The sequence below is a fragment of the Pterocles gutturalis genome, unplaced genomic scaffold, assembly GCF_000699245.1.
Source record: "Pterocles gutturalis isolate BGI_N339 unplaced genomic scaffold, ASM69924v1 scaffold7127, whole genome shotgun sequence".
NCBI lineage: Eukaryota > Metazoa > Chordata > Aves > Pterocliformes > Pteroclidae > Pterocles > Pterocles gutturalis.
Window position 1 is genome coordinate 17,491 of NW_010110110.1, and position 13,612 is coordinate 31,102.

A 13,612-nucleotide genomic window follows, 5' to 3' on the forward strand; every position below is an offset into this window, starting at 1 on the left:
TGTAAGGGACTTCCTTGCAGGAGGTATTGAGGGCCAAAAGCTTGTAAGGCTTGAAAATATATATTGATGAAGTTCTAAAATGGCAACAGCATAGTGAAGCTAGAGTGAGTCTTAAGAATCTCCTGTCTCATAACAGCCAATATTAATTAGCAGAGATGAGGGAAGCAATTTCAGGGAAAGTAAAAATAGCTCAACTAGAGTGAACCCCGACTTTGGTCACTTTGAGTTAAGGTGCTGAGGCTGCAGGGGTGATTTTAGATCACTCTGAGCGGGGAAGCTCGACTAGTCAAAGGAATATTAGTTGGAAAAGTAAACCAGGAGCAAAATGTATTCAAACCTTGCTTTGAAAGGAGACATCTAATTCCTGATCATAGGAGATTCTGCCTGGCTCAGTGTGGGAAACACTAATGTCAACTTGCTTTGTTGTGTGGCTTTTTTCTTCCTTTTTTTTTTTTTCCTGATGCTGTAATTGGACAGGTACCTCGATTAGCAGTGTCAGCATCCCATAGTGCCTGCACAAGCATTTCTGTCCAGTTTGTGGCAAACCAGACTGGAGAACTGATGCAGCTGGAAAACAACCTTTCCCAGAAACCGTTGTGATGGCAGCTAAGGTAGATCAAGCTGCAACCTCGAATGGCTTTCATTGGTAGGAGCATGATGATGGTGGCATTCTTCCTGCTTAAAATGTCATCACTAGGAATGAGGACTGCCCAGTGGGGACAGATCTGTAGTGTAAAACAGTTCGTACTGATGTCCACAGCATGTGCCTAGCCTGGTGACATGCTTTGGACCGGCACTAGCCTCTTGCAGCATGCTGAACGCCTAAAGGTGCCTGCAGTGCTCCTTTGGCTTTGTTTTGGGGTGGATTACTTCTGGGCGAGACTGGTCCATGATGTGACATAAAGCACATTAAAGGAGGATGAGGAGGAAATTCACTTCCAAAGCATGCTTCTGATCTCAACTAAAACTCCTTTTCTTAGGGTTTATTGAGAAATGGAATTTGCTGATGGGATGAGCGGTAGAAACTGGGAGCTGATATTTGGAGGCTTGTCTGGCTAACACCGCCTTTTTGTCCCTATCCCATGTAGCCCTTAAATACCTACCAGCAGTACATTTTTAAAAGAGATGCTCTATGGAGAATTTTTTTTTTTTGGAAGTGTGAGTTGCTAAAATGAGAAACCTTTTGCATGGAATTTCTGCTTTGGTTGTGTTTCAGAACAGATTGGGTTGCACACTGTCAGGGCCTGAATAGTTGCAACTCTCAAGTATTACTTTCAGTAGCTGGTAGGATTTAAGAATGTGGATAACTGTACAATTCAGCTTGAAAGTGTCATGCTTCTGTGATTTCAGTTGCCTCCCCTTTATCCTTTCATGCAGCTGAAAGTGTTGGTTCATTAGCTAAAGACTAATATCCTTCTGTCTATTCTCTCCTTACTCTAGCTTGTATTACGCTGACTCAAAATTTCAGTGAAACATTTGAAGATTAGAAGAACTAAGCAAAATATAACTACATTATAGTTAACTGATTACAGATCAAAACCTTGTTCCTTCACTGTCTTTGGTAGTTTTATTGGATTTGCTTTTTTCCTTGAGGAAAGAACCACACAAATTCTTGTATGGCCCTTCCAAACAGAAAGGTAATTAAACACCTGATTCAGCTGGTTCTTAATAGTAGCCTCTTAGTTGTGGAAATCTTAATCCTTAAAATGAATCTGAAAGTCTTTGTGCCAGTTACTAAGCTCCATTGTGCCAGTATATTTTCAGTCTGTATATGGAGAATTTCTGTCCCCAGTCAGACTTTTTTTTAGCACATATTCTGGATTTCTAGATCTAGTTTAAACTTCACTGGCTTTAAAAGAGACATTATGATGTTTGATCGAGCTACTCTAAATACTGCTCCATTCACACACTTGCCCTTCAGCTTGCGTAGCGTTTCATGAACTGCACCTTGCCTTGGCAGTTGCTTACACTGTGAAGGGTATATGCAGCTTGTACCAGTGAGTGTGCGAACTTGAGTGTGTTTGGTATCTGACTTGGTATCATTTCAGAACAAGATGTGCTAAATATTTCAAGTTGTTGGGGCTTTCTTGAAGGGCAGGACACATTCGGTAAAAAAAGACCAGTAGAACTGCCAGGTACCCATGTAGCGTTATTTATGGTTGAAGAGACCTTGTAAGCATCATATCTTACAGCAAACAAAAGTAGATAGGAGAATGAGGCCAGATGATGGACAGAAATCACCACTGAGAGACAGCTCTCGGGCTAAGGGAGCCTGTTACTGTAGCAGACTTCTGTGAAGGTGAAATAGTGTGTGGTTAGCATGTGAAAATCATATTTGAGGATGTACTCAAAACGCAACAGGCTTAAAAGGTAATCTAACATTACCATTAATACTATTAATATCTTGGGTTTAGATGGGTTTAACTTGGGTCATGGACTCAAGTGGCTTTTTTTTTCTTGCTATTGCTGATTATTTAAACAGTTGACAAGTAGTAGTGTGGAAAAGAAGCGATATTTTATGGAAAAATAAATTTAATATTATTATTTTCTGCTTTTTTGTTTTCTGCTGTAGACTTGAAAACCTAGCAAATGGGCGTAAACTTCTGGTCCTAGCAACAGCAGTGTTCCTTCCCCAAGGCTCATGTTGCTTTGTTTAAATTTGTGAATGCCTGTGTGTGGATCTTTCCTTTTTTTTTTTAATTCCATAAGCAGTCACTGAACACACTGGACCAATCTAAATCATAAACAAGAATAGTTAATGCATGTCACTAAGGAATCATCAGCATGAGTTGAGGAAAGATGTTTTTGTTAATACAATAAGGCAAAGTTATGGGAAGAGTTTGTTGAAGGTACTGTGAAGAAATTGTAATTAATACTAATGTAGACTTGGTTTTGAAAACTGGAAGTGAATTTGAGAACTGTGGTAAGCCTGAAAGACTTAATGATAGAAGAAGGAAAATTAAAAAGCTGAAATCCTGTGGTTTTGTTCTGGTTCTTGAGAACTTGGAAGAATGAGGTGGAGTTGAGGAAAGTACAGAGGTCCATTTGCTGTGGTAAAAATTACCAGCTAATAAAAGACTTTTGGAAGATGGTGAGGAATGATATTGCAGTAGTGAAGGGTCACTGATGCTGAGGGAAGGGTGGGGGAGAAGAAATTATGTAGAGGATGTTTAGGATAGAAAGAGGGAGCCATTGAACCCAGTGCTTTTGATTTAGATGACTGCTCACAGAATAAAGACATCTAAGCTTTTGTCAGTGATGCTTTTAAATGTATGGTAATCTGTCCTGCTTACAAGTTTAAGATCTGGTGTTTGCTGACAGGTAGCAATTGCATAACCTTCAAAAAAGAAAAAAAAATGCAGGGAATATATTAAAAACATCTGAGGGTTTGGAAAGTGGATATAGCATTTGAGCTACACACTGTTCCAGTTTTGTTTTTTTTTTAAGAAGGGTTTAGCGATGAAACAATGTAGTGGAATGTCTTAAATGGCAAATAGTGTTAAGCATACAGAACAGTATGGTAGGTGTCTGCATGTTTCATACACTGTTCTGGTGTACCTGGCTAAGAGTTCAGTAGTAGTTTAAATGAGGGAAAGCTTGGGTAAAAATGCTAGGTGGAATCAGTTTATTAGTAGGAAATGGCCAAATAATATCCTGATGTTTGTTATGTGTGAGTGTCATCTCCCTTCTGAAATTGTAATCAATGAGTTCTCCATAGGAGTATTCTTTCCGGATAGAGACATGTGATCTGAAGTGCAAGGCAATGGCATTGGTCACAGAGTGGTGACTTGCAGGAATGAATGGTCCAAACACGAGTCCTGTTATTACAACACTTAATTATGATATATACACAAATTTTTCTGACTTTTTCTTTTTCTGCCCCAGTTTTACAGAAAATCGGACATGATACACTGACAGCATTTGGAAATAACCTTTGGCAGTAAGATGGAAGCATAAATCCCAAGACTTTAAACCAAAACAGAAATGGCTCCTGAGTATTGAAACAAGAGACCGAAGACCCTCCAGCACTTCAGTGTGAGCAGTGGAAAAGGAACAACTACCATGGTAACACTAATAACAGAAAAGCTGCAAAATCAGAGCTTGGATGATCTGACATGTAAAACGTACAATATTAATCTGGTAAGGATCTACCAAAATAACATGTAATAAATGTGAAATGCAAAGTAGATTAAAGTAACTCAAAACTACATAACAAATTCAAGAATATAGATCAGCCACAATTCAGCTATTTAAGTTAGGACTGGTTTGCAAGATAGGTGACAATTGTAAGGGTAAAAAATGAAACTTCAGTGTATGGTCCTTTTTGAAATGAGGCTTTGTATTTTAATGTTCTTTTTAACCTTGCAGCTTCACTTTAAATAATTAGTGAAAAGCCTGTTGTCTTCCCAAAATAATTCTTTTCAGCCATTAGAACACCTTATCAAAACTTCTCAGGATTTGTTTTTCCCTAACACAAACCACAAGTACTGGTATGTGATGAAATTTTCATTTCATGTAGCCAATTGTTGATATCTGACAACAGTATTTACTTACAAAAATCAGTTATTACCACGTAGGTAACTACCAGCACTGGGCAGAAGGAGCACAGGTCATCAAGTAAATACAGTTGAACTGAAAGTCGAGTTACTGACTACCAGACTGTTGATGCTAGTAGATAGCTGCTTTATCAGTGTGTCAGGTCCCTGGTGCTCTGAAAAGTTTTGTAATATTTACTGGGTTATTTTCTGCTGGTTTAATCTGTGGGTCTGTGGTGTCATTCAAGCATGCTATTCAGACAGTAAGGAATCTATTCTCTTCATATCTCCCTTGTGAAATGAGGTTATTATGTACTCCAGAGTGAGTAATGCAAAAGAGTGTCCCATCAGTTTTGGGTGCCCCCCTGAGAACCCCGAGACCATATTCTTCATGTAATGCACTAGCTTTGTTTTACTGACTTTAATTGCAATGGCACCCTTCTATAGGTCAAACTTTAGGGTACCAATGGGACACCAAAAGAAAAAAAACCTGACTGAATGTCAAAGTATTGTTCAACTCTAGTTCTGTTCTTTTTTTTTAATAATAATGCACGCATGGAACCTGAAGCATGTTCAGTTACTTTAGCAGTAAAATTCTGCCTCTGTTGTACCTAAGTTGCTGAACTGCTTCCTGATTTATTTCAGGAGTCCAAACCAGGTGAAGCGTATCCTGAGTGTGGTGGAGTTTGTGCACAAGCACCTGTGATTCTCATGTGTGAATTGCTTGACCCTTTGCCCAGTACTTTGTCCTGTAAAGATGTCTGATAGCAGACATTAATCAAATGGTTTTATTTTTGAAAATGTAACAGGTCCTTTTAGAGTTCTTCTGATAACTTGCTTTTACTATCTTCACCTTAAATATATGCTATTCTTGAAAGGCAGATATAAGGTCTTGGAATTACATTAACTCCCTTAGAGTAGAAGTGCTTACTCAGCTTGCATTTATTTTGGCTGGCTTAATGAAGCACTTGGGATATGCAGTTTATTGGGGAACCTGCTGTATTCTTGAACTGGCGAACTCATCACTTGTAACTAAACTCTGGGCCTAAGCGTGAGCCAGTGATGTCCTGTAACCAGTAGCAGTGCTTGCCTCTAAATTCATAGCGACGTCTTGTAGTTTCTAGTTTTTGAGGCATCAAAGTCTTTGCATAAATTTGGAAACTGAGCTGTCATTTTACTCATAGTCACAGGAAGTTTTGGACCAGAGACCTGCAAGAGCAGAGAATGATGAATTGCTGCTGTTACACTGTGTTGAGTTCATACAGGAGTGTGTTGGCATGCTGAATGTGTCGTAGATCTGTACTTACAAATAAGCATGGAAAAAAATGGCTGGAAAATGGCAGGTGATGTCTTGTCAGTTTCATCCTCACCTTTCTCCTGCTCCTCTCCTCCTTTAATCTGTCAAGTAATTGGTTTTGTAAGTGCTTTAGTTCTTGCAGAAAATGGGTTCGGAGGCCAGGAATAGGTTCTGTTTGTACACGAAAGTGTGGAAGTCGTGCAGTGAAGTGTGGAAATGGAGAAGCAAGTGTGAATAAAATGTGCAACTAGGTTGCTCCATACTTGAAAGGATTCATGGGAGCAAATGATGGCTTCTTGATTAAAACGTGAACCTAAGATATTAAAAAGTACACTTTTTCCACTAGTAAAGACAATTGCTAAATTTTAATAAGGTAAAAACACTGCTAGTGGGAGGTCTTGAGTCAGCTCTAGCACATTTAGACTTTTTGTCAAGGAGTTCAGGTTAATGCTGTAGTTGTTTTTTTTTCTAATAGCAATAGCAATTCAGAGCAGTTCTGAAATGGTCTTGCCTGCACTTTTCATTACTTACATTGGCACAAAGTTCTGTGGGACCGTGTGGTGAATGGTGAGCTGATTGAGGGTTAAGACTAACCTTTCTTGCCTGGGTTAATGTTAACCCTTATCAGTTTCCTGATACCTTCCACAGTGCATCTGCACAAGTGTTCGTCTTGGCATAAGTAGATAAAATAGCTGGGAACAAGCTATTCTGTAATACAGCTCATAAATGAGGGTTATAAAAGAAATAAAGAATAGCTCTTTCAAAGCTATTTACCTTTCAGCTAGCCAAGCTGGGCAAAAAGACAACACATATAGGACATAGTACACTTTTCCGTTTGTGTAAGCTGTATGAGGACCAAGTACTTTCTTTACCTGTTGCCTGAGTATGTTGTAAAATATTGGCTGTAGCTTCTTTTACTCATCTTTTATACAACATGCTCATTTTCCAAGCTGGTGTAATTCATTTGACCAGTGTATGCTCAGTTGTGTTGTACAGTCTTGTGCTGCACCTGCCTTCAGAAAAAACCCAAATGACTTGGTTTCCTGCTGTAGAAGCAGGAAGGTTGTCCCAACCTGTTATCTCACGTGGGCACCGTACTTCCCAAGGTAGAACAATATCCCTGGTTGATTGACTCTGCCTCACAACAGTAAGATGTTCTGTGAGCATATTATGGCTTTCGTGAGTTGACAGCATTGTTAAATCAAACAGTCTCTATTTCCTTGAACATAGATCTCTTAAATCTTAAGTTAAAAGTCTTGAGCATTTTTCTGTATGTTCTGGCAAAGCTTTTGTACTTTTCTGGTTTTACGTAGAAGCTAGTTTTGGTTTGTGTAGTAACAGTGTGTGAGATACAAGACTTCAGGGTGTGGTATTAAGAAGGAAATGCGAGCATCTCTAGACAAGTGTTTGTGGAATGAAGAAGCTCTACTATAAACCCTTTCTGTGCATGTGAGTTTTCATTAATTTTTATGAAACAGAAATGCGTTGAAATACTTGGAATTAGGCTGACTTGAATGGAAAGCCAGTAGCCAAAAAGGTTGAGGGCTGAGTCTAAGATGTGGCTTGACTTAATCACATTCTTCACATTCTGAGAAAATGTCAAATGCTTCTCCACTGCTTCCTATCTAGTCATATTTGGAGGAATATTGGTAGAGAGTCTGGCATGGCCTGTTCAGACAGTGAAAGTCGTCAGGTCTGTATGGTGGTGGTTAAATTAATACTTGAATAATAAACGCTAACTTTCCTCTGGTATGGAAAGAATGCTGATAAATTGGAAGAATTCAAATGTACTCAAACTTGAGAAACTGCCTTGAAATTAAAAAAAATAAATCTTAAAATTACAAAGATCAAGAGAAGATCTGAGAATGAGGAGGATAGCATAGGCTGTGAAGTTCTTAGCGTAGTAGATTGGACTTTGTGTAGAAGAATAGCCAAAATTATTTTTGTTAGTTGTTTTTTTGCTAGCAAAGAACACTTTTTAAAATTAGTGATGTAAATTATAATTCATTGTCGTCTCACTTGCATGCCTCTTCCATTTACTCAGTTCAAGACTAGATATCTTTTAAAGTTAGTATTTTAACAAAAGAATAGGTGCTAAGACTCAATTAACCAACTGAAACTTGCAGAGCTGTCCTAAATGTCATACCAGGCAATTCCTTTCCTTTTGAGCATGGTCTCTCCAAATGCACAAAAGAAGTTCTACTTTTGAACAAGTATTTCAAGAGATCCACTTTCTCCGATGAAGCAAGCAATTCCAACCTTAGATGAAACTTGTAGTTACATTGTTCTGTGTGTCTCTTAATCTTAAAATGTACCTTTTTTGTTTTCCTGGAAAGTTCTCAAGATGCATCAGATCTTGGTGTTCTGGTTGGTTTTTTTAACATGTATCCAAAAAGCAGCAGTTGGAAGATGGATGTGCATGACCTCTTGAGTTCCCTTTTCAGGAAAATGACCTTGTTGAATAATTTAGCCTTATTCTAAGGAAGATTTCCCTCACGCAGAGGGTAGCAGACTTCCCTGTCAAAATTTTTAGGAATTGCAGTCTCTTTTTGAACATAATAAAAAATAACACTGTTCATTCAGGAGGCTTCAGGTAGACAGAGCACAAATGTAACGAACGGGGGAGGGTAGAGCACAGCCAACCCAGCAGAGCTGATAAACTGGTTCAGTGCCCTGTCACTGTAATACCTAGTGGGACTTCCACCATGTGCTGTATAGATAAAAAGATCCTCCCTCCTATAAAACAGTTTACAGCCTGATAGTCTACTCAAGTTTGGACTTCCAGACATCATTAAAATGCACTACTAGATAGTGTTTCCAAGTATTTTTAGTTTCAGTTATAGGAAACTAAGTATATATCATAAGGGAGATTCTTTACTTATTCTCCCCTTAGACCCTTATTTCAGTGCCTTGAGCTTTTACTGGGAGTGGAGCAGCTTCGTGTCCCTTTTCTGCATGTGGTGTCATGTGTGACATTCTTAGTGAGGGTTTTGGCTCTGAATCTCCAAAGAATTAGCACTTCTTTGTAATTAACAGGATTTGGTATAAACTCACTTAAGAGAACAAGTTGTTGTACTATGTCTGCTTTGTCGTGGAACTGAGCACTGGCTTCACTAGAAGCTGATCAGAAATAGCTCGAAGGATGGGGTTGTGTTAGAGAACACTGCGGTCGTTCTCTGTAGTACAGTCTGTTGGTATGTGATTCCCCTTTTTTCCATCCCCCCTTGAAAAATGCTTTCAGTGCTCCGCTGCAGTTAGATACGTAGTAGTTTAGTCACTACCTGATGGCCAAGGCTTTTAAGGTAGTTAAAGTGCAGGTAGTCAAATAACTCAGGCATTTGTGAAGAGAACCTTGTTAAAGTTGCATTTTGCTGAAAACAATTTGTAAAAACTAAATATCAGTCTAATAATTGCCACATGGGATTGTCCTTGAGGTTCTGTTCCTTCTAAGCATCCAAGATTTTGGCCCGTGTGAACAGTCATTTAAACATCCCAAATTACTGTGTTATGATTAGGTCATTCTTGCCCTTTTCCAAGTGGTTTGAGACACAATAGCTTTAAGACTTTTTGACATGGAATTCTGTTCCAAAAATATATTTTCCTTAGCTGCTATCTGATAGTTGAATAGACTGGTATTGCCTTTCGTTTGGGGAGAACTGTAGAGGGAGGAATTTGCTGAAAAAAAAACTTAACTTTAGGTCTCTTAGCTTGTTTGTTTCTCCTTCAGGGGCAGCTGGAATGTAACTGTTACTTTTATCTTCATATGCTCTGTGTTCTGTGTGGTACCTTAGTAGCTGTTTAGTGAAATGATTGATACTAGCTTTTTAAAGGTCTATACTATATATAACTGGCAACTGCAGTTATGAAAAGCAAACTAGTAAAAGTGACTGCTGCTCCTGCTGTCAAGTTGCAGACTTCAGATGGTTTGAATAGGGCTCATTAACGGCAAATCTAATGGAGATTCAAACTTGGGGTTCTGCTGTTTACTTAAAGTAGCCTTCTCTAAAAGGAAGCTGAAAATGCATCTACAGATGCAAATGTGAAGTAAAAATCAAATGGTTTGTCTCATATGCAGGTGTTGATTAAAAAGTAAGATAAAAATCTGATTGCTGTACTATCCTGTCATTGGTTCCATTATTTCCTACCTCTAAAACAATAACACCAAGGGAATATTGCCATAGCTTAGCATTTTCATTATATACATGGGGCTCCAGGATATAAAGTTGTCCCTAGCACTCCATGTGTTGCTATACAGCAAGAAAGAAAAGCTTTGTAGCCCAAGGACGGTTGTTTAAAAATTGACTTTGTATCTGGAAAGGAAGTGTGCGTACAATGCTATCTTCTTTGGCTATACACAAAAAACAATGTTCACAAAAGCATGTTGCTCTCTTCCTCTCCATCCTGAGGTGGTGATGGGGGAATAAATAATGGCCCTTGGGCTGTGGTGGACCCTTAAGCCGTTTATTTATAACTCCTCTTTAGGAGGCTGGATAGCAAGCTCTGTTCTTTGTCTGAAAAAGAGTATTTAAGAATGCCTTTGTAGTAACATTTCCTAGGTAAAATCAGTTAAGAAAATGGAAAACTTCCTGCATACAAACCTGTCTTGCTGTGCAGATGCTACTGACAAAGCTTGATCATAAATTCTGAAGCCCTTTACACACAGTCTTTGTTTTAAGTGTGGATTTGATGTTGTTTCTGAGTAGTGAACCATCACCAATACACTGATTTTAAAAAACTGTCAGTCTGCAAAAGGTGATTTTTGGATAGGAAAGATTTTTTTTAATGGCTTTTGTACTTTAAGAAATAGGAAGACATTTTGCTACACTAATTCTTAAGAAAACATAAAATACTAGTAAAGCCTGATTCGGGCAATATTGATTTGGGGGACCCATAAGAGTTTGTATATTTAATTTAGATAAAGCTATTCCTCTCTCTTAGTTTAAGATGAAGTGTTTTGCTTTTTACCCTCAAGACTGAAAATGGAAACGCAATTGTCAGATTGTAATTTCCTCTCCACTGAAATGAGAATTGAATCAAAGTTTTTTTGATTAAGGGTAAATTATCACTCTTAATTTTGCAGTTTATTCACATGGGGTGATGTTGCAACTCTTGGAACAGTTTGATACTTGGCAATGTATCAGAAAACATTATAAATAGATGCTAGAGGTTTTGTTTAGAAAGATCAGCTGTTCAGGAATTTCTCAAGATACCCAGTAAAAAAACCCTGTCCTTTTAAAGACGTTGTTAAATGCACATATAGGGAAACTGAAGACCGCATGCAGTTTCCTTGATGTGTGCTCTTTCACACAGTTAATTTTTTTTATTCTGATTAATTTCAGTACTCATCTGAGAAGCTGAACAAAAGTGGCAGCTTGTTCCCTTTCGAAATCAACGGTAAGTTCTTCAGAAACCTTAGCTGTGTTTTACTGAGGTAATTGGTATAGCAAGCAGCCTTTCTTTTGTAAATAAGGTGAGGGGGATGGAGCATGCTGTTGTAGAGCCTGCTGGTTTAAGCTGGTCTTTGAACAAAACTGGGAATAGCTGGTTGTTAGTTTTGTACTTGTGATCTGCTTTGCATAGTAAAGGCCCTTGTAACACGTTTGTTTTTTTTTTTTAATTCAATATCTGCTATGGTGTAGAGAAGCACAGAAATGCTGTTTTTCGTGCTAAACTTCTCTTCAGGTTCCTCAGCTAGCTTTCACGTCTTTACACACCTTCTTATGTGCTTTGCCACATAGAATATCTAGCTTGATGCAAACTGTAAGTTGAAGTCCAGTGCCTTCATGCAACTGTTATTTGCATTTTCTCCCTTTGGCCCTATTGAGAATAAAAGTAAATTGTATCTAGTAAAAAATAAAAATGCCAGTTATTGATATGTAAACTTTGTACTTCTTTATTAAGGGATGGACTTGAAATTTTGCATGTTCTGTTGTGTCTTTAAGCATGGAGGATTTCTGTTTGCTCAGTGGAATTCCTTGTAAAATGTGAATCTTGGTTTGTGTGAGGTTTCAAAGGGAAATAGCATTTTATCTTAAATACCATTACCATGTGAACAATTTAAATACATGTACAACTCTTGACTTTTTATTTTTCCACAGCAAACTTTAAACCAACCTCCCAGCCTGGGAGAAAGCTACCTAGGGATTTTTAAAAATGAGGCCAGTCTGAGCTAGGAAATTGTCCTACAGTAGATGCTAGGAGTTTCAAACATTATCTGGATCCCATTGTGTTGGCTATTCTGCTTGCATTGAATTATGGATGGTCCCTGCCTTGAAGAGCTTACATGCTTAAGGCAAAGCACAGTATGTGGTTGTACCCATCTGAAAGAATCGAGGAGGAAGGACAGAGGAATTCTAATAAAACATGTTGTTTGAATAGGCCAGCTGTCTGCACAGTTAAATGATTTTGAGACAATAGGGTGTTCTTTAAATAAGATCCAAATAAACAGGATAATCCATGACATACTTTGGGCATGGAACATGTACAACTATTTGGGTTTGCAACTTTTAAAGCTACTCAGCAAATCTTTTATCTGTTGATTACTCTAAAACTCACTTTAGACAGCCAGCTATAAGAATATACAAGTATTTAATGTGTAGGCTATATGAAGGTTTTAAAAATAGTCATAGGTAAAAACTTGGTATTTAAAATATTCTTTCTTTTAAAGCTGGGATAAGTAAAACTTGGCTAATTGGTTTAAATTAGCAAATTTTCTAACCAAGCATGAAGTGCTGTTAACTGGCCAACAGTTTTGCTGCTTTTCAATTTGCAAATCCAAAGTCTGCTGTAGTTCTTCTTACACTTCATTGTATAATGTGGAGGAACAGCTGTAAAATGTGCAGAATGTTCTCAAAGAAACGCTTTACAAAAGAGTGAGAGGCTTTGCTGGCAAACTGCATTTAACCCAGCATTGCCACTTCAGATGAGAAGTTGTGCACTATGGGTTATGTCTGTATTCACAGTAAAACTTGCAGGAGGTTCCTAAGGGATACTCTATTTTATGCATTGAATTAAGATTTTTTTTTTCCTCCCCCCTACACTTTGAATATGAGCAAAAAAAGGAAACAATCTGCAGTCTGCTTTAACTTTACACTGTTTCTAATTTAAAGTAAAGCTTTTCATGCCACAGAATGTGAATGCCCATCTCTTCAAAACCTTTCTTTAATAAGGTATTCTTAATAGAAAAGCATAACAGCCAAGTGAAGGTCAGCAGTCTATGAAGAGATTATCCTGCCCTTTTATTTAAAAAAAAAAAATCCCTGGTGGGTTCTCACATTACTTGTTAATCCATTTTGGTTGTACCTTAGGTTATTCACTGTTACAGGTTTTGATTGTGGCGTGTGCTATGCACAAGGAAGCTGTCCCAGTTGCTCACTAAGAAACACAGTGCTGTAATCCTTCGGTATACAGGAAGAAGCATTAACAAGCTGCATATATACTGGAATGCTTCAGTTGGCTCCTGAAATACTTTTGTCTTGATGTTTTTGGAATTTTCTACCATTTTAAAAATGGATAGGTAACTATAGTGTGAAAGTTGTGGCTCATCCTTCTAAGCTTGAGTTTGATTCATGGTTTTATATTAAACTAGGTTTAAAACAAATTGTCTTTTTCCTTTGCATCTTTCATCTTTATCTTTTTTTCGTTTTCAGAAGAGAGTCCTTGGAAAGCTTTAAATGGGGGTTGCCCAATTCAGACTGACACAAGAAGGAATTCAGTTTACCCTTTCCCAGTGTGCCCATTCAGCACCAGCACTGCCAGTAATGGTAGTTTGCAATGGCAG

The 13,612-nt window shown here is 38.0% G+C and overlaps 1 protein-coding gene across 1 annotated transcript in view; it reads left to right on the forward strand.

Annotated features, from left to right (window-relative positions):
* Positions 1-4,062: 4,062 nt before the first annotated feature.
* Positions 4,063-13,612, forward strand: part of LOC104461579 (protein FAM53A-like) — a 49,383-nt gene continuing 39,833 nt past the window's right edge. Inside the window, 3 exon segments of the mRNA XM_010073214.1 lie at positions 4,063-4,140; positions 11,172-11,226; positions 13,482-13,612. Of these exon segments, the coding sequence (XP_010071516.1) occupies positions 4,063-4,140; positions 11,172-11,226; positions 13,482-13,612 (264 nt within the window).